The sequence below is a fragment of the Neoarius graeffei genome, chromosome 3 (assembly GCF_027579695.1).
Source record: "Neoarius graeffei isolate fNeoGra1 chromosome 3, fNeoGra1.pri, whole genome shotgun sequence".
Classification (NCBI taxonomy): domain Eukaryota; kingdom Metazoa; phylum Chordata; class Actinopteri; order Siluriformes; family Ariidae; genus Neoarius; species Neoarius graeffei.
This window is the reverse complement of record NC_083571.1, coordinates 3,453,585-3,477,808: the sequence shown is the minus strand read 5'-3', so window position 1 is coordinate 3,477,808 and position 24,224 is coordinate 3,453,585. Positions and strand designations below refer to the sequence as shown.

The following is a 24,224-nucleotide window of genomic DNA, read 5'->3' as shown; positions in this document are numbered from 1 at the left end:
TAAAAGTCTGTAAACACTGCAGCCTGCTATAGCAGAATAAATCACAATTAATAGTAAAACTAATTGATTTGTAAAATCACCTGAAAGAAGGGAGATTTTATTTATAAGTTCGATTAATTTTAATAAAATTGCTGTTCTTCATCTGTAGCCTTACCAAAACTTTTATTCCCATACCGGGAGTCGAACCCGGGCCGCCTGGGTGAAAACCAGGAATCCTAACCGCTAGACCATATGGGAGGTGAGAACTCAGCCCCCTCAGACTGAACACCTCGCTGCACCTCAAACGAAAAGGACAATTTATAGGTCAATATGATGCAGTAAATCTCATTATAACGAATCACCACTTACTTTTTTGTGTTACTACTGAATAAATTCTATTAATTAAAATAACTGGATATAAGTTTTGTTTTGATTTTGTTGAAGGGAGTCAAAAGAGCCTTCTCAGTAGCACTAAATGACAGGATTTCAGAAGTACAGCATCAGGGGGAAAACATCTGGGACTGGAATACACTGGAGTTGTCAGAAAAGAAGGGCGTGTCAAAAACAAAACTAGCTTAATATTTTAATCGTCAGTGAAATTTAGGCTACCCTGTAGACTAGTAACACAAAATAATTCTGAGGAGGAAAAAAAAACAGAATCAAAGTAAATAGCAATTCGTGATGATATTCTTCATCATTTTCAATTAATAATAGACATTTAGATGAACCTGTGCGAAGGTGTTCACCGGAAGCGCCTCCTCTCTCAGCTCCCATATGGTCTAGCGGTTAGGATTCCTGGTTTTCACCCAGGCGGCCCGGGTTCGACTCCCGGTATGGGAATAAGAATTTTCCAGATAAAAGGCAATTTATCAAAATGATATTTAATTATTTTCTACTTGATGTTAATATTCATTTAAGATACAACTGAAAATATTATAGGGTTGTTTTACAATCAGGGTCCGCAAGCTAAAAATCACATTTAACACTTATTATCTTCAATATCAAAAGGCTTGACTAAATAAACTTGGTTGTTTATTGTAGCCCTGTGATAGCTCTATTTACCATGCAAAAAAACATTTGGTGATAGCGTTATTTTTGGTGAATGTATGGCAATATATGTCATATTTAGCAAAATTACTCAGAAAAAGTGCTTTTTTGCCCACAGGTAGCTCCAAAAGGGATGGATGCACTTACATCATTCTTTATACCATAAAATACATATTTGGTTCCATATCATTGGAAACATAGTTAAGTTTTAATGTTGAATGCCAGTAAGTTTTCAGACTATTTTGATCAAATTAGTCTGTAATTGTGTCCAAAAAATGTCCTCTCCGAGACAGCTAATTTTTCAATATAAAATAACATATCTAAAATTATCATTTTTATCCTAAAATGTGATCAAGATATTGGGACATAAATATTAGAGACAACTAACACAAAGCTTACAGCCTTATATTTAAAAGCACTGTGGAAGTAGTGGATTCTGAATTGTCAAAAAAAAAAAAAAGTCCTCTCCGAGAATCACTTCATTTGTTTCTCCCACCTTATAGCAGATTACACAAAACTACCATCAAAAAATTACCTGAAATCTGTTCTTTAACTTGTCCTTCACTTACAAACTGGTACAAGAACCAGTTTGAATCAATTTGAACTTTGTACCCTGATTGTAAAACAACCCTATATTCATTTATTCATTCATAAAATATAAGTCATTGGGTGTTCACCACCTTGCAAGAAAACTCCTCACGCTGGCCCACCTGTGGTTAGCTTCAGTAGGAGACATGTCTGTGAAGATTCTCAGTCATCCAGGTCATAGTAAACTGTGGGTGGTAAAAGAGGCATGGCTCAACACAGGAGAGCCAGTTCCTCAGGCCAGGACTCTGCTGTCTACCTTCATCTTAACAACAAAGGACACTCATTTCAGGATTGCAACGTACACATTTTAGCCAGAGAGGATCGTTGGTATGAGCGAGGAGTTAAAGAAGCCATTTTTGTCAACCTGGAACGGCCATCACTGAACAGAGGTGGGGGTCTAAGACACCATTTATCAGCCACCTACAATGCAGTCCTTGGCACACTTCCCAGACAACTGAATGCACACCAAAACCCAGCTGTTTTCAGTGACTCACAGGAGGACAGAGAGAATCAGCATTCCATTGATCACCCTAATGACTCTCAAGGCCATTCACACCCAGACCCCAGTGACCCACACCAACAGGATGACTCAACGACACCTTAGATGAGCTTTTCATCCATGAGAGGATAAATACCTGATACTCCCTATTAGTCAGACAGAACTGAAGAAGCCTTTCGGATGAGAGGTGAAACGTCTTCAAGAATCTTCAAGCAAGTCCAGTTGCTCTCTTTTACCACCCACAGTTTACTTCAGTAGGAGCAACTCACTTGCTGGGTTGGCATAATGGTGCTGTTGGAAGTGTGTCCAAGATCTGGGAAAAGTTTGACAGGGCACAATTGGACCTCTTCACCAATGCCGCAGCAAGTCACTGTCGAAAATGTTTCTTCTCAATGGAGTAGGACAGCCCACTAGGTCAGGACAGACTGGCCCATGAATGGCCTCACTCAGTGCGTTTACATGCACATCCAAATCGAGCTGCTGTCGGTAATCGAGCAAAGGGTCCCAGCAGGGGTGCCAGAGAAATCCAATCCTACATGCACACAAGGAAATCGGGCTATTGTGTGAGGTACATTGTGCACCCGAGCCACAGGTGGCGCTACACACCCCATTGTGTTGGTACACTTCCGGTTGTCGTCATGAAGAAGAGCTATTCAAGAGTGTAAACAAAGTTATCAGTTCCGTGTTCTCCATTGCGCGTTTTTCTCCTGTCCATGAATTTTAACATATTCAACTCCTTAAGCTGAATGAGCATGAACTCTGTCTCCTCATTGCTCCAGAAGTGCATGTTTCTGCTCGCCATTTTCTCTTCTTCGTTTGTTCCTCCTGACCTCTTCTGCTGCTCGCTACTACTGTTGTCATGCCGACCGAGGCTGTCGTGTTTCCCGCTTGTGGTCTCGTCACTTCCGGAAGGGGCAGTGCTGAAGTAAGTAGCTCGACTACGTAACTCGACAGGGTTTACATGCACTAAGTAGCTCGGCAAAAATCGCATAATCTAGGTCGTGTAGCTCGATTACGAGAAATCAAGTTCGGTTCAATTTCAGCCGAGCTAAGGTGTTTCCATGGCATTTAAAACTTCGATTTCAGTCGAGCTACGGCAGAAATTCGATTTTCTCTATGTGCATGTAAACGCACTCACTGTCTATTGTATGCATTTCTACGTCGAACACTGATTCTGCTCACATTGCAATTCAGCAAAAAAGACCTCAGAGCTGCTTATGGGCCCAAAGTTGCCTGGAAAGCCTTAGTTTCCCTGGTGGATGCAGTGCCTTGGCAGCTTCCTTCCTGAATAGAGCCACTGTCCCAAATTGACAATGATGAAAGGCCATCATATACATGGTTAATATTTTTGTACTTTTTCTTTTCAGCTTTCAGTCATTTCAAAATGCACACGTGAGGAAATTCTTTACACGGCTCTGTCACCATTGTGACTGTCTATGGCATTATAAAGCCACTAAAACTGGCCAATTGCTTTAAGGATATGGCATGAAGAGCAGGAATGACAAATAGTAGTGAGCAGTTATAAATGACAACCCCAGATCAGAAAAAGCTGGGATGGCATGCTGAAACTGAAAACTATGATCTTAAAATAATCTTTGACCTGTAATTGCACTCAAAGCAATACAACAGCACATTAATGTTTTACTTCATGAATTTTGTTGTTATTTCAAAATAAACAATCTCAATTTTGATTCTTGCAACACATTTCAAAAATCCCGAGCCCATGTGGTTCTATCAGCTGTAGGGCAATTCCATGTAAATGTCAACCTCACCATGCAAAAATAAAGCAACATGTAATACATCAAAACCACTCCCAGAGATATCACCTAGGCCTGTATTTTACAGATGTGAATAAGTTGAACCAATTTGTAACCAACCTAATATGTCGCTGTCAGTCTTTCTTTCTTATAATGTAAACCCCAAGCTAAAATCAACTTTGATCATGTACAATTCTATATTATTTCCACAAGCCACAGAAATGTATGCTAAAATCCACAAAACAGCAAAACAATAGCCATCCTAAATATTATTTAAGAACTTTGATAGTTTTAGCTGATATTTAGAGAGTTTTTCAAAGGGTTATGGTGGTTAAATTGCTGATTTTCTAAACATATGCCATGTCTATTTCAGACGCGTCACATCCATAACGGAATTATGTCACATCCATAACGCTGATTTTTTCTTCCTAGATTCTGCTTGAAATAGAAAATATTTTAAACAAAGGCTTTTTTTATTTTCAGCTAAGACTCCTTTATTAAATGCATGCCTGCATTTGGATATTATGTTTGCAATTTCACAGAGTTTGATGAATATGTGTAGTCACCCTGGAAGTGGGGTATTTTTTCCGTCACATCCATAACGCATGTCTTTTTTGGCATTTTCTAGAGTTCTAAATGTACTATGGGAATTCTTTTTTTCCCATGACTTCTCCAATATGAGAGGTCTTAAAAATATACAACAAATTTTAAAATACTGGAAAGGAATAAAAATTAACTAGGTCAGTTGTTGCCATTTTGAGTCCAAATGTCACATCCATAACGCTGGAATTGCTCTGTAGATGAAGGACTGTCCTTGATGCAGTGTCATCTGATGGATTGGAGATCACGGGTGTTCAGATTAGGCTTGTACCCTTTGCCCTTTACATACCAAAATTCCTCCAGATTCCTTGAATAGTTTAACAATATTACTGTATGCAGGGTGAAATATCCAAATCCCTTCCGTTCTTTCTTTGAGGAACATTGTTTTTGAACATTTCAATAATTTTCTCATGCATTTGTTGATAAACTGGAGATCCTCAGCCTTTCCTGGATACTGATTTTGTCCCAAACCATGATTACAGTCACCTGTTCATATCAGCCGTTTCAAATCATCATTATTTAACTGCTTTACCTCATTACTCACCCTAAATTACCCCTGTCCCAACTTTTCTGGAATGTGCTGCAGGACTGAAATGCAGGAATGGATGTATATTAACAAATGAAAGATGTTGACCAGAAAAAAAAGAAACATCTTGGGTTCATTCTGTCTGCAATGCTGTACAAGTCAAATTCTGTTAAAAAACTTTCCGCTTCCATTTGCATTTTCCATACCCAAGGGAGTAACTTTGATTTTGACATTGGTGGGGACACAAAAGTGATCCAAGGCAGTTACCAATATTCGTCTGTAGGTGGCAGTAAAGGACCATGGATTTGTTGTATCTAGCTTAGCCTAGTAGTAGTAGAAAGAGGTCACTGTAAAAAGGTGAACGCAGCAGACTCAGCGGCTGTCACGCTGTTGATTCTGAAATGCAAGTCGCACATCTGCATGGCCATGCAGTAGCCTACATCTGACTACTTACATTCTGTAAAACCATTAGGTCTATAAATTTAACATTCTTTCATCAAGGATATTATCTAACACCAAGTTACATTGCTCCAGCATTCCTTTTCTCTGCAGCTATGCAGTAGCCTAGCTCTGACGCGTCCTGTCACATTGCTAAACCTGCCTAAGGAGCCGCAGCAATACTTTTATGAAGGGTTTCCATACATCAAAAGTATTTTGTTGAGTTTTTAAAGCTCGACGGAAACCCTGCACTTACCGTACATTCTTGACTTTGAAGAAGAATGAACGAATGTCTCGTTTCTTGGGAGAGGGGGGCCGTCGTCCATGATACTCAAGTCAGCATGTGAGTCGTAGGGCAAGCATGCATGGACATCGAAGTCCAGCTCAATTTGTAGGCTGATGGAGAGTGGGGGGGCGTGGGGTAGGTCAGGTGTGTACGTGTGAGATACGGGGGGTTGATGGGCGGGTAGTCACGGCTGCTGTGGGAAGTGTGCTGCTTTTACAGCAGACGGAGTGACGGCTGGGATAGCCAACCATGTAAGTTAGCGAGAAACAGGTAGCTAATCAGAGAATGATATCTACGTTAGAGGGAGGATTATTAGCAGTGTCATACATTTAACCCTTTGTGTGCCATATAATCATTGCTCAGGTTAGGACATCGGTTTTATTGATCGTGATTACACAGTAGCGGCTGAATATTGGTAGGGACACGTCCCTAGCGTCCCTACCCAAAATTACGCCCTAGTCCATACCATTCCTTGAGAAGATTATCAACAGCTTCCAAACCCAATGTCTTCAGATAATTCTGAACATCAGCAAAAGAGATCACATCATCAACAACTATATACACACACACACACACACACACACACACACGAGCAGACAGTAATGAGACCCCTGATAGAGACAGTAATTCATTGGCAGCTGTCTTTTATTGGTCACTCAATCAGGAGGAATGAAAGCGATTTCATCCAACAGTGCTGTCTGTATGTTCCATCTCATGGTCACTGAAGCAGAGGAAGACAGAAATCAAACTACTGGCAACATGTTGCCAAACTTCTAAGCAACGACGTCATGCTGGATGAGAGGGAAGTGCGGACTGCTGCCAAGGATCGGGGCTCGTGGAGATCAAATGTTAAAGCTGCCTCACGTTTCTGTACCACAAGATGAGACTGAGCCGACCAAGACCATTCCAATTTTTTTCTGATTTGCGGTTGTAGTATTGGAAAAGGAATAGACATGAGACACAAGTTCACAGTTAGCCACCCAGTTTATTCAAAGAACATAAATTACTAGTGAAGGTTTTGTGTGAAGCAGCTTCATAACGATGTCTAATGTTAAAAAACTGCTATGCAAGTAAAAACTGAATTGTATTGAATTGAGTTTTGTGTTTATCACTTTACCAGTCCACTTCAATCTTACGGCTAAAGAGACAAATTAAATGTTTACAAAATGTACCACAACATTGTTTCCTCAACAGCTGGAAATCCGATAGCTCTAATGTTATGCATTAAATACACCAGAACATGTGAATCTCTTGCAGCTTCGATTATTTGAACACGCTGCTGTCACTGGAGTTCACTCAGGCCCCTTTTCCACCAAAGCAGTTCCAGGGCTGGTTCGGGGCTTAGTTTGGAACCAGGTTTTCTGTTTCCACTGACAAAGAACTGGCTCTGGGGCCAGAAAAACCGGTTCCAGGCTAGCACCAACTCTCTGCTGGGCCAGAGGAAAGAACCGCTTACGTCAGCGGGGAGGCGGAGTTGTTAAGACCAACAACAATAACAAGACCGCGAAAGATCGCCATTTTTAAGCAACGAGAAGCAGCAGCTGTACAAACGCAAAGTCAGCCATTATTATTATTATTATTGTTGTTGCTGCTGCTGCTTCTTCCGTGTTGTTTTTGCTTCGATATTCGCACCAAGGTTTATGCAAACGTAACTGACGTATACAGCGACGTAATGACGTGGCTCCCCTTAGCATCGCGAGCTATGGAAAAGCAAACTGGTTCTCAGCTGGCTCGCAAGTTGAACGAGTTGTGAACCAGCCCTGGAACTGATTTGGTGGAAAAGGGGTATCAGACGGTTCTTACGCTGTGACTAATGATATGGCTTTTCTGAGATGAATGCGCTGGTGTGTTTGAAAAGTACTCTGCCAGGTAAAACTCTTCCCACACTGTAAGCAGTGATACGGTTTCTCTTCTGTATGAATTTGCTGGTGTGTTTGAAGATTGCCTTTTTGGCTGAAACTCTTCCCACACTGCGAGCACTGATACGGTTTCTCTCCCGTGTGAATCCGCTGATGTTTTTGAAGGTCGCTCTGTCGAGGAAACCGTTTCCCACACTCCGAGCAGTGATGCGGCTTCTCTCCGGTGTGAATGCGCCAGTGCTGCTGGAGAGAACTCTGTCGGGTAAAAGTCTTTCCACACTCGATGCAGAGATGTGGCTTCTCTCCCGTGTGAACGACCTGGTGCTGCTGGAGAGAACTCTGTCGGGTAAAACTCTTCCCGCACTGCGAGCACTGATACGGCTTCTCTCCTGTGTGAATGCGTTGGTGTGCTTTGAGGTTGCTCTTGTTTGTAAATCCGTTCCCACACTGCAAACAGTGATATACTTTCTGCACTTGTCCGTGAGAGCTGGTCCTGGTCACAGCATCAGAAGATATTTGCTGAAGATTCGAGCTTCTTGTCAAGATCAGATTCTCATACTGGATCTCTCCTGATATCACCACTTTCTCATATTCATCATTATGGTTTCTCCTGATGTGCTTTTCGAGGTCAATTTGAGATGGATAGGAAAGTGAACACCAGGAGCAGGAGAAGACTTGCAGCTGATCATCGTCCGTTTCTGGAGCAGAAAATGAGAAGGATTAGAAACTCATCGTGAAACGAAACAAAATATCGGAACAGTGAAACAATATTGACGTAACATTGGCTAGAGAAAAGCTGGCTGACCAAAGGCAATGGGAGATATCATTAGCATTACCCGTAAACCTGTGCAAAAAGTGAGATCTTATGTTAATAATAATAACACATTTTATTTAAAAGCGCCTTTCATGACATCCAAGGTCACTTCACAAATAGAAACATGCAAATGCAACGAATAAAGTATTAACTAGATAGAACTCTACGCCAACGGCGTCGATGGGGATGCCTCCGCCCAGTAGACTACACGCCTTATAAAGTTGTGATTTGGGGACGGACATTTGACCTCACAGTAATCTTGACCTGGTGAAATTACTTGTATCAGCCTTGAAGATATTGTGTTCACAAGGTTCTTGGACAGACATTTGACCTCACAGTGACCTTGACCTTAGACCTTTTGACTTCAAAATCTAATCAGTTCATGTTTGTCCCAAAGCGCACAAATGGTGAAAGTTTGGTGAAATTCCTTCCATCTGCCTTTGAGATATCGTGTTCACAAGGGTTTCGGGACGGACGCACGGACAGACGGACAACCCGAAAACATAATGCCTCCTGCACCTTACGGTGGCGGAGGCATAAAAATTGCGTAATCTCAATTTTACAAGGTAGTAAAACCAAGTCACAGTGAATATGCCAGCTTAAAGAGAGGAGTTTTGAGGTGGCGTTTAAAGTCCGCAATGAATTCACAGGGGAAGGGAATTCCAGAGCTTAGGGGTGATGTGACTGAATGCTCTTTCTTCCACGGTGTTGAGGTTCGTGTTTGGTATTTTCAGTAAACCTGTAGGGGTGGAATTCTCAAGGAGGTCACCGGTCAATTTAGAGTCACCAGTTAACCTAACCTGCATGTCTTTGGACTGTGGGGGAAACCGGAGCACCCGGAGGAAACCCACGCGGACACGGGGAGAACATGCAAACTCCGCACAGAAAGGCCCTCGCCGGCCACGGGGCTCGAACCCGGACTTTCTTGCTGTGAGCAAGGCTAAAAATTAACTTCAGTGCTTGGTCGCCACTCGGGCCAGTATCCTTGAATCCTTGGTGACCCAAATAAAGTGGCCCTTAAATTTCCTCTAGTCCAACACAAAAATTTTTAAAACCATTTTACTTGAATGACACCCCATGATGTTTAATGTATGCTCCAGAAATGGATTAATCAACATTAATTCTGTAATTGTTTGGATATTGTACATTATTCAAACATTACAGGCGTTTAGCTGATGCTTTCATCCGAAGCGACTAACAGTAAGTGCAGGTACACTACCGTTCAAAAGTTTGGGGTCACTTTGAAATGTCCTTATTTTTGAAAGAAAAGCACTGTTCTTTTCAATGAAGATCACTTTAAACTAATCAGAAATCCACTCTATACATTGCTAATGTGGTAAATGACTATTCTAGCTGCAAATGTGTGGTTTTTGGTGCAATATCTCCATAGGTGTATAGAGGCCCATTTCCAGCAACTCTCACTCCAGTGTTCTAATGGTACAATGTGTTTGCTCATTGCCTCAGAAGGCTAATGGATGATTAGAAAACCCTTGTACAATCATGCTAGCACAGCTGAAAACAGTTGAGCTCTTTAGAGAAGCTATAAAACTGACCTTCCTTTGAGCAGATTGAGTTTCTGGAGCATCACATTTGTGGGGTCGATTAAATGCTCAAAATGGCCAGAAAAATGTCTCGACTATATTTTCTATTCATTTTACAACTTATGGTGGGAAATAAAAGTGTGACTTTTCATGGAAAACACTAAATTGTCTGGGTGACCCCAAACTTTTGAACAGTAGTGTAGCCGAGTGAATCCGAGAGCGACCAGTGCTGAAGTACTGGTGTAAAAACAAACAGCCTACGAATACCATCCATTATCTGGAATGATCAGAGGAGTTAAGAAGTTGAAGAAGCTTGGACAAATACATTGACAATGAATTATTTAAGTACGGTATGTTTATTGTTTCCAAAATTTAACAGCATTTGCATTAAAATGGTGAGCCTGTGCTTCTCTCCTCGCTTTTCCTTCTTGAGCCGAGACAAGAGACATCACGGTACAGTGGGCTGGTAGAGTTCTATTAGACTCGAGCTCGGTGCTTATGATTAATAGTTATTGTTATAGTTATTGTTCTGGTATTTGGCAGACGCTTTTGTCCAAAGTGATTTACAATATATAAGCACGAGATTTTTAGTAAACCAATGCAATAATCCAAAATCACTCTACTTTGACAGAGCCGACTAATTTAAGGTAGTTGTACACCTCCGTGCTTTTGTAGTTCCTTCGCTCCTCGCCATCAACACCCTCACTCAGAATAAAATAAGTGACTGTCAACGTAGCTGACGTCGGGTCACAACTTCATGTCGTCTATCCATTCCGTGAAGGTAGATGGACGGGGTACTTTGATTGCATTATCCCCAGAGCACATCGGAAAATTGGACCCGTGTAAACATCTTTTAGCCATCTTTAATCTTACCTACCTCACAGTTAGCGTTAGCTACAAATGTCAACACAGTGGAGTGGAAGAAGATCCCGGCTTCTGCCATGACGCAGCAATGAATCATTGGAAAGGTCAGAGTTCAGGAAAGTTGTGTACCGTGTCTGAAATCACTCGCTCATTCACGACTCCCGACTCACTATCTAGGGAATTCTATATAGAGGACTATATAGCGAGCTCATTGGTAAAATGAGGAGGGAACCCACGCCTTCGGACACTACTCCGTTGTGCCGTTATTTACATCATTACTGCCACACAACTAAAACGTGCCAGATCAGTCAGCTGGTGGGTTTTCCAAATAATAAATACATGCATGTAGTTTTGTGATGAATCCATATTATCCTGAGCGTATTTCCCACATTAATAAACACAAAGTACTGTGTGTCTGCTGCAGCTTTCAGTTCTTTTAAATCAACGCTGAATCCTTTCTCCTTTGCTGCTGCCTTTTATTAAATTAAATTTGAGGCTTTTGATTAATTCCTCGCTCTGCACTGTAACTTTTATTCTTGTATTTTATCCGTCTTATTCTCATCTCATTATCTGTAGCCGCTTTATCCTTCTACAGGGTCGCAGGCAAGCTGGATCCTATCCCAGCTGACTACGGGCGAAAGGCGGGGTTCACCCTGGACAAGTCGCCAGGTCATCACAGGGCTGACACATAGACACAGACAACCATTCACACTCACATTCACACCTACGCTCAATTTAGAGTCACCAGTTAACCTAACCTGCATGTCTTTGGACTGTGGGGGAAACCGGAGCACCCGGAGGAAACCCACGCGGACACGGGGAGAACATGCAAACTCCACACAGAAAGGCCCTCGCCGGCCACGGGGCTCGAACCCGGACCTTCTTGCTGTGAGGCGACAGCGCTAACCACTACACCACCGTGCTGCCCGTCTTATTCTATTTTAGCTCATTTTCTATTCTCTTACTAACAGTTGCGCGGGAGCGAGGCTGCGCGAGAGCGGGCCGAGAGGTTGCGCGGGAGCGAGGCTGCGCGAGAGCGGGCCGAGAGGTTGCGCAGGAACGGGCCGCGTAATAACAACAAACGCAATGCCCCCGAAGAAAGCTCCTACGGTCGAGGAGATAGATGATATTAAAAAATCCCTCGACTTTCTGGGGGAAGAAATCTCTGCTGTCAGGGTGCAGCAGAAGACCATCCTGGACCTGGTAGAAGAGGTCAAAGCTCTGAGGCTGCAGAACACGGAGAAGGCAAAGAGGATCGCCATTCTCGAGAACCGAGTGGAGGAGCTGGAGCAGTACACCCAGATGAATGACATCATTGTGACCGGACTGCAAATTCAACCCCGCTCATATGCTGGAGCAGTGGCGAGAAGAGATGGAGAGGAACTGAACGAGGAGGATGCTAACTCTGTGGAGAAACAGGTGTTAGCATTCCTGCACTCCAAGGGGATTGAGGTAAAAAGCAATAACATCGAAGCATGTCACCCTCTCCCACGGAGAAGCAACACAGGCAAACCAGCTGTAATAATGTGATTTGCCAACAGAAAGCATAAGATGCAACTGTTAAAACAAGGGAAGAAACTGAAAGGCTCAGATGTGTTTTTAAATGAGCACTTAACAAAAAAAAATGCAGATATTGCAAAAAAGGCGAGACTACTAAGGAAACAGGGGAAAATCCAAAACACTTGGACACAAAACTGCAAGATTTTCATCAAGTTGAGGGGATCTCCAGAAGAGGCCAAGATCTTGGTCATCCGAGATATTGGGGAACTGGACAAATTCTGAGGGAGCCAAATAAAGCAATTTACAATCATGACACAAGGACTGGACACTGGACACTGGACACAAGAACTGGACACTTTCCATTATACTGAGCACAAAATACAAGATATGGAAAATAATATTGATCCGGAAAATAATCTTTTCAGCAACATCAATATCAGCTGCCGGTATTACACTGAATATCAATACAATGCAAAGATCAGAGACGGAAATAAGATATCAATTATTCATTTCAATATCAGAAGTCTGTATGCCAATTTCCATAAAATGAAGGAATATCTCAGTCAGTTCAATACTCCATTCAATATAATAGCCATATCAGAAACTTGGATCAACGATGAGATGGGAGTAGATTTTGAGCTGAACGGGTATGAATTAAATTATATCAATAGAAAGAACAAAAGAGGAGGGGGAGTGGCAATATATGTTGATAATAGTTTGGAATATAAAATTAATAATAAAATGACGGTAGCTGTTGATGATTGGATGGAGTGTATTACAATAGAAATATGCTGTGAAAAAATGAAAAATATAATGGTGAGCTGTATATACAGATGTCCTGGATCAAGCATAGAAGTTTTTATAGATTGGATGGAAAGTATGTTTATAAAATCAACTCAGAAGGTCATGTACATCTGTGGTGATTTTAACATCGACCTCTTAAATCATAAGAAACACAAAATGACAGAAGAGTTCATTAATTCAATGTTAAGTATGGGACTGTACCCAACTATTACCAGACCAAGCAGGATCACTTCTCACAGCACCACTTTAATAGATAATATATTTACTAATATCCTGGAAAATAATATAGAGAGCGGTCTACTATTAACAGACATCAGTGACCACCTACCTATTTTTAATGTATATTACTGTAATTATAGCAAGAAAAAGGATAATAAAAATTATAAATATATAAGAATGAAAACTGAAGAAACCATGATTGCACTAAAAAATGACTTAATAATACAGGACTGGAATGTAGTTTATAAAGAAAAAGATGTTGATAAAGCATATGAGGAATTTTTAATAATATTCAATGAACTATATAATAAAAATTGTCCTATAAAGAAATACAGTAATATACATAAATATACAAATAGTCCGTGGGTCACCAAGGGGCTACAAAACGCCTGCAAAAAGAAAAATATATTATACAGACAATTCTTAAAGCATCGAACTATAGAGGCAGAGGAAAAATATAAAAAATATAAAAATAAATTAACTAATATTATGAGGATATGTAAGAAAGACTATTATAATAAATTAGTGGAGAAAAATAAAAACAATATTAAAGGTATATGGACTGTACTAAATGGTATTGTGAGAAATGGATCCAAAACTACAAATTACCCGGAGTACTACACTGTAAATGATAAGACCATAAATAATATGGAGGATGTGGTGAATGGTTTTAATCAATTCTTTGTAAATGTGGGACTGGATTTAGCGGCAAAAATAAAGGAACCCGAGACAACACAATGTGGGGACATAGAAGATATGGGGGACAGAAATCCAAGTACAATTTTTCTAACTGCAACTGATGAGGAAGAAATTATCCAAATTGTAAGAAAATGTAAAAACAAAACCTCTGCAGACTGGAATGATATAGACATGTTAACAGTAAAGACAGTTATTGAGGGAATTGTGAAACCACTCACCCACATCTGCAATTTATCTTTTCAATCAGGTACATTTCCAGACAAAATGAAAATTGCAAAAGTGATACCATTGTTTAAAACCGGAGATAGACACCATTTCACAAACTACAGGCCTGTTTCTTTACTCCCCCAATTCTCCAAAATACTCGAAAAACTTTTTTCAGATAGATTGGACAAATTCATTGAAAACACAACCTCCTTACGGACAGTCAATATGGATTCAGAACGGACAGATCAACATCGATGGCACTAATGGAACTAATAGAGGAAATCACAAAATGTATAGACAATAAAAAAATAGCAATTGGAGTATTTGTGGACCTAAAAAAAGCATTCGATACTATTGATCATAGTATATTATTAAGTAAACTAGAAAAGTGTGGTGTTAGGGGAGTTGGGTGGAGCTGGCTGTCGAGCTATCTAAGAAACAGGCAACAGTTTGTGCAGATAGGTGACCATAAATCTGATTTCATGAACATTACATGCGGGGTACCACAGGGGTCAATATTAGGTCCGAAATTATTCATAATATACATCAATGTCATATGTACAATTTCGCAAGAACTGAAATTTGTTTTGTTTGCAGATGACACCAATATTTTTTGTTCCGGTGAGAATTTGCAGCAGACTTTAGAGATAATCACAACTGAAATAAATAAACTAAAACTATGGTTTGACAAAAATAAATTATCATTAAATCTAAGCAAAACAAAGATTATGTTGTTTGGGAGACATAAAATAGATTGTAATGTAGAATTGATAATAGACAATACTAAGATAGAAATGGTACAGGAAATTAAATTTCTTGGTGTGATTTTGGATCCTAAAGTCTGCTGGAAACCTCATGTAGGATACGTACGAGCAAAACTGGCAAAGTGCTCGGCAATTCTGTGGAAAACAAAACATATTCTTGATTGTAAATCTTTGCATACTCTATATTACTCATTATTTTTGCCATATCTGACTTATTGTGTCGAAGTCTGGGGAAACACCTACAAAACCACTCTGCAGCCGATATGTACAATACAGAAAAGAGCAATAAGGACAATAAACAAAACAGGATACAGAGATCACACAAACCCACTATTCATAAAATCACACATGTTGAAATTTATGGATCTGGTCAAATTCAGAACAGCACAAATAATGTATAAAGTAAGAAATAATCTATTGCCAAAAAATATACAAGGAATGTTCAGTGAGAGAGAGGGGGGATATAATCTAAGGGGAGACCTAAATTTTAAAAAACCAAAGGTTCGAACAAATATGAAAAGCATGTGCGTATCGAGCTGTGGGGTGACTTTATGGAACAGACTGGAGACAGAAATAAAACAAAGTGCAAATATAAATCTGTTTAAAAAAAGGTACAAAAAAATATTTTTAAACAAGTATATTGCAGAGGAAATATGTTAATGGAGGATGATGAGGGATAAATAGAATAGGGTTGATTGTTATATTAGAACTAGCTTAGTATATGGTATATATTTATTTATGGGGATAGATATCTTCATATTTACAGGGATAAGTATGTAGTAGATATATATATATATATATATATATATATATATATATATATATATATTTTTTTTTTTGTAATTATATATTTATATAGATAGTTATGTGTATATGTATATATATGTATATGGATATGGTATGTAGTATATATTTATTTTTGTAATTATATATTTATATGGATAATCATGAAGGGTATATGTGGTATATATTTTTATAGGTGTATTAATGTAGTTTGGATTTCGGGGTAGTTAAAAAGGGGTGGGAAATTAAAAAAAGTATTGTACTTCTTCCCACTCCTTTTTCGAACAATGTGCGGTGTATTGTAATGTCTTAGCTCTTTATATTATTTTATTTATTCTTTTTTTGTCACTTTTTTCATTTTCTTTCTTTTGTATGTACAAATAGTTGCATACATTTTTATACATGTTCGAAATAAATAAATTCATTCATTCATTCATTCAACTTTAAATTGGACTTGAATGTCCGTTTGGGTTTCTTCCTCCGTCCGTTCACCCCAACACACTGCAATATTACTGCCATTTTCACGCCACAACTTATAAATTTGTCTCGTGCCCGTTGTCGTAAGGAAAAACAAACTACTGCTAAACTCAATCCAAAATACTAAACGCTCCTTATGGGCAGTATCTCACTGGGCTGCGACAGCCTGCGACTAGTTGGAGACACAACAATTGCGACAAAGTATGCGAATTAGCAACAATTTTCACTTGGAATCACACTGACTTGATATTCGCGTATTTTACTGCAATTGTTGCATCTCCAACTAGTCGCAGGCTGTCACAGCCCGGCTTTCCCTCGGCAGGCAGGGAAGTAGAGGAAGCATCACGGAAACTGACTCGAGAAGGGTTCGCGACGGCTTTGCGACACCAGCGACGCATTTGCGGCTATTTTGAGCAGGGCTTTGAACCGGAATTTTTTTCCTATTGGTTCGTTCCGAACAGAAACGGAATTTTAACGTTTCCGGTTTTGGGTTCCACCATTAAATAGACGTTCCCGAACCGGTTAGAACAAAAAAATTTCGTTCCCGGAACGGTTAATTACGTTCCCTGTCAGCTGTTTAACAAATGGCTATAAAATTATGTCTCTGTCTCATCCAGCTTAAGCCAAATGTAGGCTAATTCTATTACAACCTTCATTAAATAAGACAAGAAATAATTCAAAACAATTATTATTTCAAATGTTGGCGATTTGGATTCTCAGTATGTCTTCCCATCTACACAAACAGAAAAAGTGCCAAAAATGAAAGATAATTCGTTTAGTGTGTTACCAAAGGCTAGTCAGGCCCTATAGAGGGCTACCGCATGACGTCACCGCGCTGCGAGATTTTGTTAGGCGCCATATTGGAAGACCAAGTACACATCTATGCAAGTACATACATGCATAAAACAAACTACACCTGAAATGTAGCCAGGGCCGGTTCTGCCCTAATCTGGACCCGGGTGCAACATCGCGCAACCCCCCCCCCAAAAAAAAACACCAGTCTAAATCAGGACAACCATCACATAACTATAACTATAAACATTTTATATCAACTATTTAAACTAAATGGGCTATAATAAATAAGCCTGCAGGCAGCCACGGCGGGCTGCCTCAGAAAAGTAACCATTTGTCCTACCTTAAAACTCGTTTTGCATTTTCTGCCTCCTTTTTTGTATTTTCAACCCTCCGTTTATTTTCTTTCCTTTTCTGAAAACCCGATTTGTGTCCAGACATTTTGTTCTGCTACCAACGAACTAACTCGTCAGGTCTCGTCTCTCGAGCCCGCGATGATTCCCGTGGGAGGGGCAACAACTGATACATTTTTACAAACAGCCAATAGAGAGGTTGCATCGTTCAGGCTCTTCTTTGCTCAGACACTCAGTAATGGAGATGTGATAGTAGTCCACCTTCCCGCTCTCTCCATTCAATCAGCGAACGTCACACAGGAAGTGAACCCCAGCGGGTCATAGAAACTTGCGCAGGAGAAGAATGACAATTTGTAGGCTACAGAAACTTTGAGGAACGAAATAAAAACCGGTATTAACCGGTTACCATTATTTTTAATAAGCGTTTCTGTTCCGGAACATAAAAAATAATAAAGTTTCTGGTTTCGGTTCTGTTCCATGTGAAATAGAAAAAGTTCCCGGTTTTCGTTTTCGTTCCTTGAACCGGTTCAAAGCCCTGATTTTGAGAGAAATTTTGTCGCATTAATTTTTTGAACATGTTCAAAATTTCAGCGTCGAAGGAGCAACACTTTGCGACTCATGTGAGGAAACTGAGAAGCCCCGCGAATGTTTCAAGACACTTTTGAAACCCTCTCGCGAATGACGTTCGCAATTTGTCGCAAGCTGTCGCAGCCCAGTGACATACTGGCTTAAGAAATCAGTGCGGCCACAATGCATGATGGTATATATTGCTTGGTTAGTGCCCATCAGTTGTACACTACTTTTCACGGTGCATTGTGGGATACCAGGAGTCCACTATATAGAGTGCAATAATTCTCACTATAGTCGGACAGCACTACAAAATGGCGAACTCGCTATATAGTCCACTATATAGTGAGTAGTGAGTGATTTCGGACACAGCAGTGGATATCGTGGCGCGAGCTGAAAACTCATGAATGGCTTTTACTAGAATTCATGAACTTGGAGTTGAGGAAAGGAAAGCAAAGAAAATAAAAAGGTACTACAAGGAAGGAACATTCTATTTGATATTTATTGTAATTTTTTTTTCCGTACTTCTCAAATCTTATTCGCTCTTTGGGCGACCAAACCTCAACTTTTAGTCTCCTTGGTCAGTTTTTAGTCGCCACTGGCGACCATGCATCTGCCGAGTTTCAACCCTGTGTGAGGCAACAATGCCTACCACTACGCCACCGTGCCGCTGGCGTTCACCTCCGCCAACTAACAAAGCAAGCATAGCATCTTGCACCACACATCAAAGGACCTGAGCTTCTTCAAAATGGAGTCTGCTCTGTCCTTCCTTCTAACTGCTTCTCTGTTACACATGAAGGCCTGCCTGTTGTCTACGTGTACCCCTCGGTACTTCGGTCTCCACTACCTCCACATCATTTGGCAGGACAGACGCAGGGGTCAGTGGGGTCTTGGTTTTCCAAAAGTCCACCACCATATCCTTTGTCTTTTTCCAGATTGATATGAAAGTTGTTTCACAAATGATCACAACTCTGTACTCCTACCAGTCACTGATGAGACAGGGGTAACATGATTACTGGAGTCGAACAGCATGAGCAGACATTGTTTTGGGCTTCTGACACGAGTAGAAATTGATGCACTACACAGATTCTATTTATACACACAAATTAGTTATTTTATTTACGAGGAATACGTTATTTGTGGTCAAAAAGGACAGCAAATCTTACTGGCTGCCACACCATATTAACATCTGCCAATCATATCTAAAGTTCTTGAGAAAACAATGGCATCTCAACTCCAGGACCATTTGAAGAACAATGACCTCTTCGAGCCATTTCAATCTGTTTTTTGTCCAAAACACGGCACAGAAACTGCCTTGGTTAAGATAACCAACGACCACCTCTGCGTGGCTAATGCTGAATTTCTTTCCATACTCATCATCCTGGACCTCAGTGCAGCCTTTGACACCATCTCTCATTGGCTTTTCTGGAGCGTCTAGCCAGCATTGGCAGTGTTCATCAGTGGTTCACGTCCTACCTCTCTGACAGGACAGAGTTCGTACAAATAACGAGCCGTAAGTCGGAGAGAAACTTTGATTGCTGGGGCCAAATAGATAGGAGGTGAGCGCCACCTGCTGTGAGGCTCTGTAATCAACTCATAACCATGTGAAATGTGAGGAGTAGACGGGCGTTCATGACTGCTGCTGCTCTTCTTCTGTCTTTTTTTATGTGAATGAAATGTAACACGATCTTTAATGAGAGGGTTAAAGTGACAGCGTTACCACAAACTGTCGCCGTACAGATGCTGCCTTCATCATCAGACTCTTCCTCTTTCACAAGCATGATTTGAAATTCTTCATTCTGTTCATCCACAGGGCTGCGGTGTACCACAGGGATGGATGTTTCTTCACCTGAAATTCCATTATTTATAGTTAAATATTTCCATTTCAATTCAAGCGCAAAAAGAATAATAAGTGGAGGAAGAAACCGTGCTGTGGTAGCTCAAAAACAACGTCTAATTAAAACTAAATGTGTTCCAGGGATCATACTGTAACACAGACTTTTTTTCTTACAGTGGTAGTCTTCATCTTCAGGTTCTTCCTTTATTACAGGTTTCTGTTCATCCACAGGTGTGATGGCTCCCACAGCGCTTGATGTCTCGCCACCTGAATTAAAAAAAACCGATATGAAATACAAAAATACAAGTATACACAAACATACAGACACGGATTGATCAATCACTTTATTCATCCCAGAAGGGAATTCATCTCTTACAGCAGCACAGAGACTTACAGTGGTGCTTGAAAGTTTGTGAACCCTTTAGAATTTTCTATATTTCTGCATAAATATGACCGAAAACAATATCAGATTTTCACACAAGTCCTAAAAGTAGATAAAGAGAACCCAGTTAAACAAATGAGACAAAAATATTATACTTGGTCATTTATTTATTGAGGAAAATGATCCAATATTACATATCTGTGAGTGGCAAAAGTATGTGAACCTCTAGGATTAGCAGTTAATTTGAAGGTGAAATTAGAGTCAGGTGTTTTCAATCAGTGGGATGACAATCAGGTGTGAGTGGGCACCCTGTTTTATTTAAAGAACAGGGATCTATCAAAGTCTGATCTTCACAACACATGTTTGTGGAAGTGTATCATGGCACGAACAAAGGAGATTTCTGAGGACCTCAGAAAAAGCGTTGTTGATGCTCATCAGGCTGGAAAAGGTTACAAAACCATCTCTAAAGAGTTTGGACTCCACCAATCCACAGTCAGACAGATTGTGTACAAATGGAGGAAATTCAAGACCATTGTTACCCTCCCCAGGAGTGGTCGACCAACAAAGATCACTCCAAGAGCAAGGCGTGTAATAGTCGGCGAGGTCACAAAGGACCCCAGGGTAACTTCTAAGCAACTGAAGGCATCTCTCACATTGGCTAATGTTAATGTTCATGAGTCCACCATCAGGAGAACACTGAACAACAATGGTGTGCATGGCAGGGTTGCAAGGAGAAAGCCACTGCTCTCCAAAAAGAACATTGCTGCTCGTCTGCAGTTTGCTAAAGATCACGCGGACAAGCCAGAAGGCTATTGGAAAAATGTTTTGTGGATGGATGAGACCAAAATAGAACTTTTTGGTTTAAATGAGGAGCGTTATGTTTGGAGAAAGGAAAACACTGCATTCCAGCATAAGAACCTTATCCCATCTGTGAAACATGGTGGTGGAAGTTCAAATCATTGCAAAAGTTATGTAAACTTTTAAAATTAACAGTTAATTTGAAGGTGAAATTAGATTCAAGTGTTTATAAATCAATGGGATGACAAGTGAACATTTACAATGTTTTATTTAAAGAACAGGGATCTGTCAAAGTCCAATCTTCACAACATGTTTTTGGAAGTGTATCATGGCATGAACAAAGGAGATTCCTGAGGACCTCAGGGAAAGAGTTGTTGATGCTCATCAGGCTGGAAAAGGTCACAAATTAATCTGTAAAGAGTCTGGACTCTACCAATCCACAGTCAGACAGATGGAGGAAGTTCAAGACCATTGTTACTCTCCCTAGGAGGGGACCAACAAAGATCACTCTGAGAGCAAGGAGTGTGATAGCCCACAAAGTCACAAAGGAATGCAGGGTAACTTCGAAACAACTAAAGGCCTCTTGCACACTGGGAAATGTTAAAATGTTCATGAGTCCACCATCAGGAGAACACTGAACAAGAATGGTGTGCATGGAGAAAGCTTCTGCTCTCCAAAAACAACACTGCTGCATGAATACAGTTTGCTAAAGACCATGGGGAGAAGTCAGAAGGCTGTTAAATTTTGTTGATGGATGAGAACAGAACTGAACTGAAGAAGAAGCCTTTCGGATGAGAGACGAAACGTCTTCAAGAATCTTCAAGCAAGTCCAGTTGCTCTCTTTTACCACCCACAGCTTACTATGACCTGGATGACTGAGAATCTTCACAGAGATGAGAACAAAATCAAACCTTTTGGTTTAAATGAGAAGTGTTATGTTTGGAGAAAGAAAACCACTGTGTTCCAGAATGACAATGGCTCCAAAGACACAAGTTGTTCTACCAAAGAATGGTGCATAAGAGAAAAGGAAAGAAAAGCAAAAAAAAAAAAAATGAACAGAAAGGACAAGCCACTGAGCAATGTGAAGCTGGTTCAATCACAAATTAAGTCTAGCGAAGACAAGATTGTACTACTGAACATCAGACAGGGCTGTAATGTGCACTACTGACTTACAGAGGTAGTCTTCATCTTCAGTTTCTTCTTTTTTGATGCGTTTCTGATGGTTCACAGTGTTGATGTGTCCCACAGAGCCTGATGTTCCTCCACCTGAATCCGTACGGGTTTCTGTCCTCACATCCTCACAAAGCTAATGAGCACAGAGTAATAACACTTGTTAAGAAAGTCAACAGTGGTTATAGATCCTGAAGATATCATCATAAGCAGATCATGATGGTTTGCTTGATCTTTCTGAGCAGTACCTTTACCTTTAACATCACGTTAATGATTTTTTACAATTAGAATTAGCATCTACTCTTTCTGGTTGCTAATTAATACCAATTTACAACAGAAGAGCAATGTTCACACAGAACTCATTAACCTGCTGACAAAACTACAGAAGCCTAATATTGTTTAGGTGCATGCTGAGTCTATTATTCATCTAATGTTTAATTATTATAAATGCCTCATGTTTAAAATCAGTTACTTTACACTAACCAGTACCAGATGATTGAAAAGTACATACACTGTCGAATCCATAAACAAGTGGGATGTTGCAAGTCTTTCTTACAGCACTTACACACCTTTACAAATACATGAAGCTGATAAGAAATGCATTTAAAATCAATGCATAAAAAGGAAAAAAACAAACAAACAGAAAAAAAAACCACCGGCCTAATGCACACACATGGCTAATCTTTACCTGTGAGCGAGCAGGAGTGTGAAGCTGTCGCGATTTTCTCAAAGGGCTCGGTTGCAACTCTTCCGACTCCATTACAAAAAGTCTAAAAGGTCCCGAATCTGAAAAAAAAAAAAAATATATATATATATATATATATATATATATATATATATATATGGCAAACTCATCATACACAGAGCTCCAGAATCCAAACCACAAATAGTTCATTTGAAAACGGAAGAACCAGTCTAAACCTTGAAAACGTTTATTTAAAAAAAATAAATAAATACCACCAACCTCAATTTATATATTTAACCATGGTTCTGTGAAACATCTTAACAGGTCATCCATAATGAAGTATTTACAACAAACTATTTCCCTTGAACCTTCTTACTGGATTGGCACTGGTTCTGGATGACAAGGAACCAGTTATCTGTGGTTACGTATGTACAGTGGTGCTTGAAAGTTTGTGAACCTTTTAGAATTTTCTATATTTCTGCATAAATATGACCTAAAACATCATCAGATTTTCACACAAGTCCTAAAAGTAGATAAAGAGAACCCAGTTAAACAAATGAGACAAAAATATTATACTTGGTCATTTATTTATTGAGGAAAATGATCCAATATTACATATCTGTGAGTGGCAAAAGTATGTGAACCTCTAGGATTAGCAGTTAATTTGAAGGTGAAATTAGAGTCAGGTGTTTTCAATCAATGGAATGACAATCAGGTGTGAGTGGGCACCCTGTTTTATTTAAAGAACAGGGATCTATCAAAGTCTGATCTTCACAACACGTTTGTGGAAATGTATCATGGCACAAACAAAGGAGATTTCTGAGGACCTCAGAAAAAGCGTTGTTGATGCTCATCAGGCTGGAAAAGGTTACAAAACCATCTCTAAAGAGTTTGGACTCCACCAATCCACAGTCAGACAGATTGTGTACAAATGGAGGAAATTCAAGACCATTGTTACCCTCCCCAGGAGTGGGTGACCAACAAAGATCACTCCAAGAACAAGGCGTGTAATAGTCGGCGAGGTCACAAAGGACCCCAGGGTAACTTCTAAGCAACTGAAGGCCTCTCTCACATTGGCTAATGTTAATGTTCATGAGTCCACCATCAGGAGAACACTGAACAACAATAGTGTGCATGGCAGGGTTGCAAGGAGAAAGCCACTGCTCTCCAAAAAGAACATTGCTGCTCACCTGCAGTTTGCTAAAGATCACGCGGACAAGCCAGAAGGCTATTGGAAAAATGTTTTGTGGACGGATGAGACCAAAATAGAACTTTTTGGTTTAAATGAGAAGTGTTATGTTTGCAGAAAGGAAAACACTGCATTCCAGCATAAGAACCTTATCCCATCTGTGAAACATGGTGGTGGTAATATCATGGTTTGGGCCTGTT

The 24,224-nt window shown here is 40.1% G+C and overlaps 1 protein-coding gene and 2 non-coding genes across 5 annotated transcripts in view; 1 reads left to right on the top strand and 2 right to left on the bottom strand.

Moving 5' to 3' along the window:
* Nucleotides 1-165: 165 nt before the first annotated feature.
* On the bottom strand, nucleotides 166-237 carry trnae-uuc (transfer RNA glutamic acid (anticodon UUC)). The gene has a single exon. It is a non-coding gene; the product is annotated as a tRNA-Glu (tRNA).
* Nucleotides 238-747: 510 nt separating this feature from the next.
* On the top strand, nucleotides 748-819 carry trnae-uuc (transfer RNA glutamic acid (anticodon UUC)). Its single transcript has one exon. It is a non-coding gene; the product is annotated as a tRNA-Glu (tRNA).
* Nucleotides 820-6,685: 5,866 nt separating this feature from the next.
* LOC132883068 (zinc finger protein 239-like) overlaps nucleotides 6,686-24,224 on the bottom strand; it is a 39,066-nt gene continuing 21,527 nt past the window's right edge. For all 3 annotated transcript variants that reach the window (XM_060916226.1, XM_060916225.1, XM_060916227.1), the window contains 5 exons: nucleotides 22,839-22,936; nucleotides 22,154-22,286; nucleotides 19,975-20,067; nucleotides 19,684-19,812; nucleotides 6,686-8,277 (listed from right to left, as the gene is read on the bottom strand). In XM_060916226.1, the coding sequence (XP_060772209.1) occupies nucleotides 7,520-8,277; nucleotides 19,684-19,812; nucleotides 19,975-20,067; nucleotides 22,154-22,286; nucleotides 22,839-22,936 (1,211 nt within the window). In that variant the 3' untranslated portion in view covers nucleotides 6,686-7,519. The remainder of the gene's footprint in view (nucleotides 8,278-19,683; nucleotides 19,813-19,974; nucleotides 20,068-22,153; nucleotides 22,287-22,838; nucleotides 22,937-24,224) is intronic.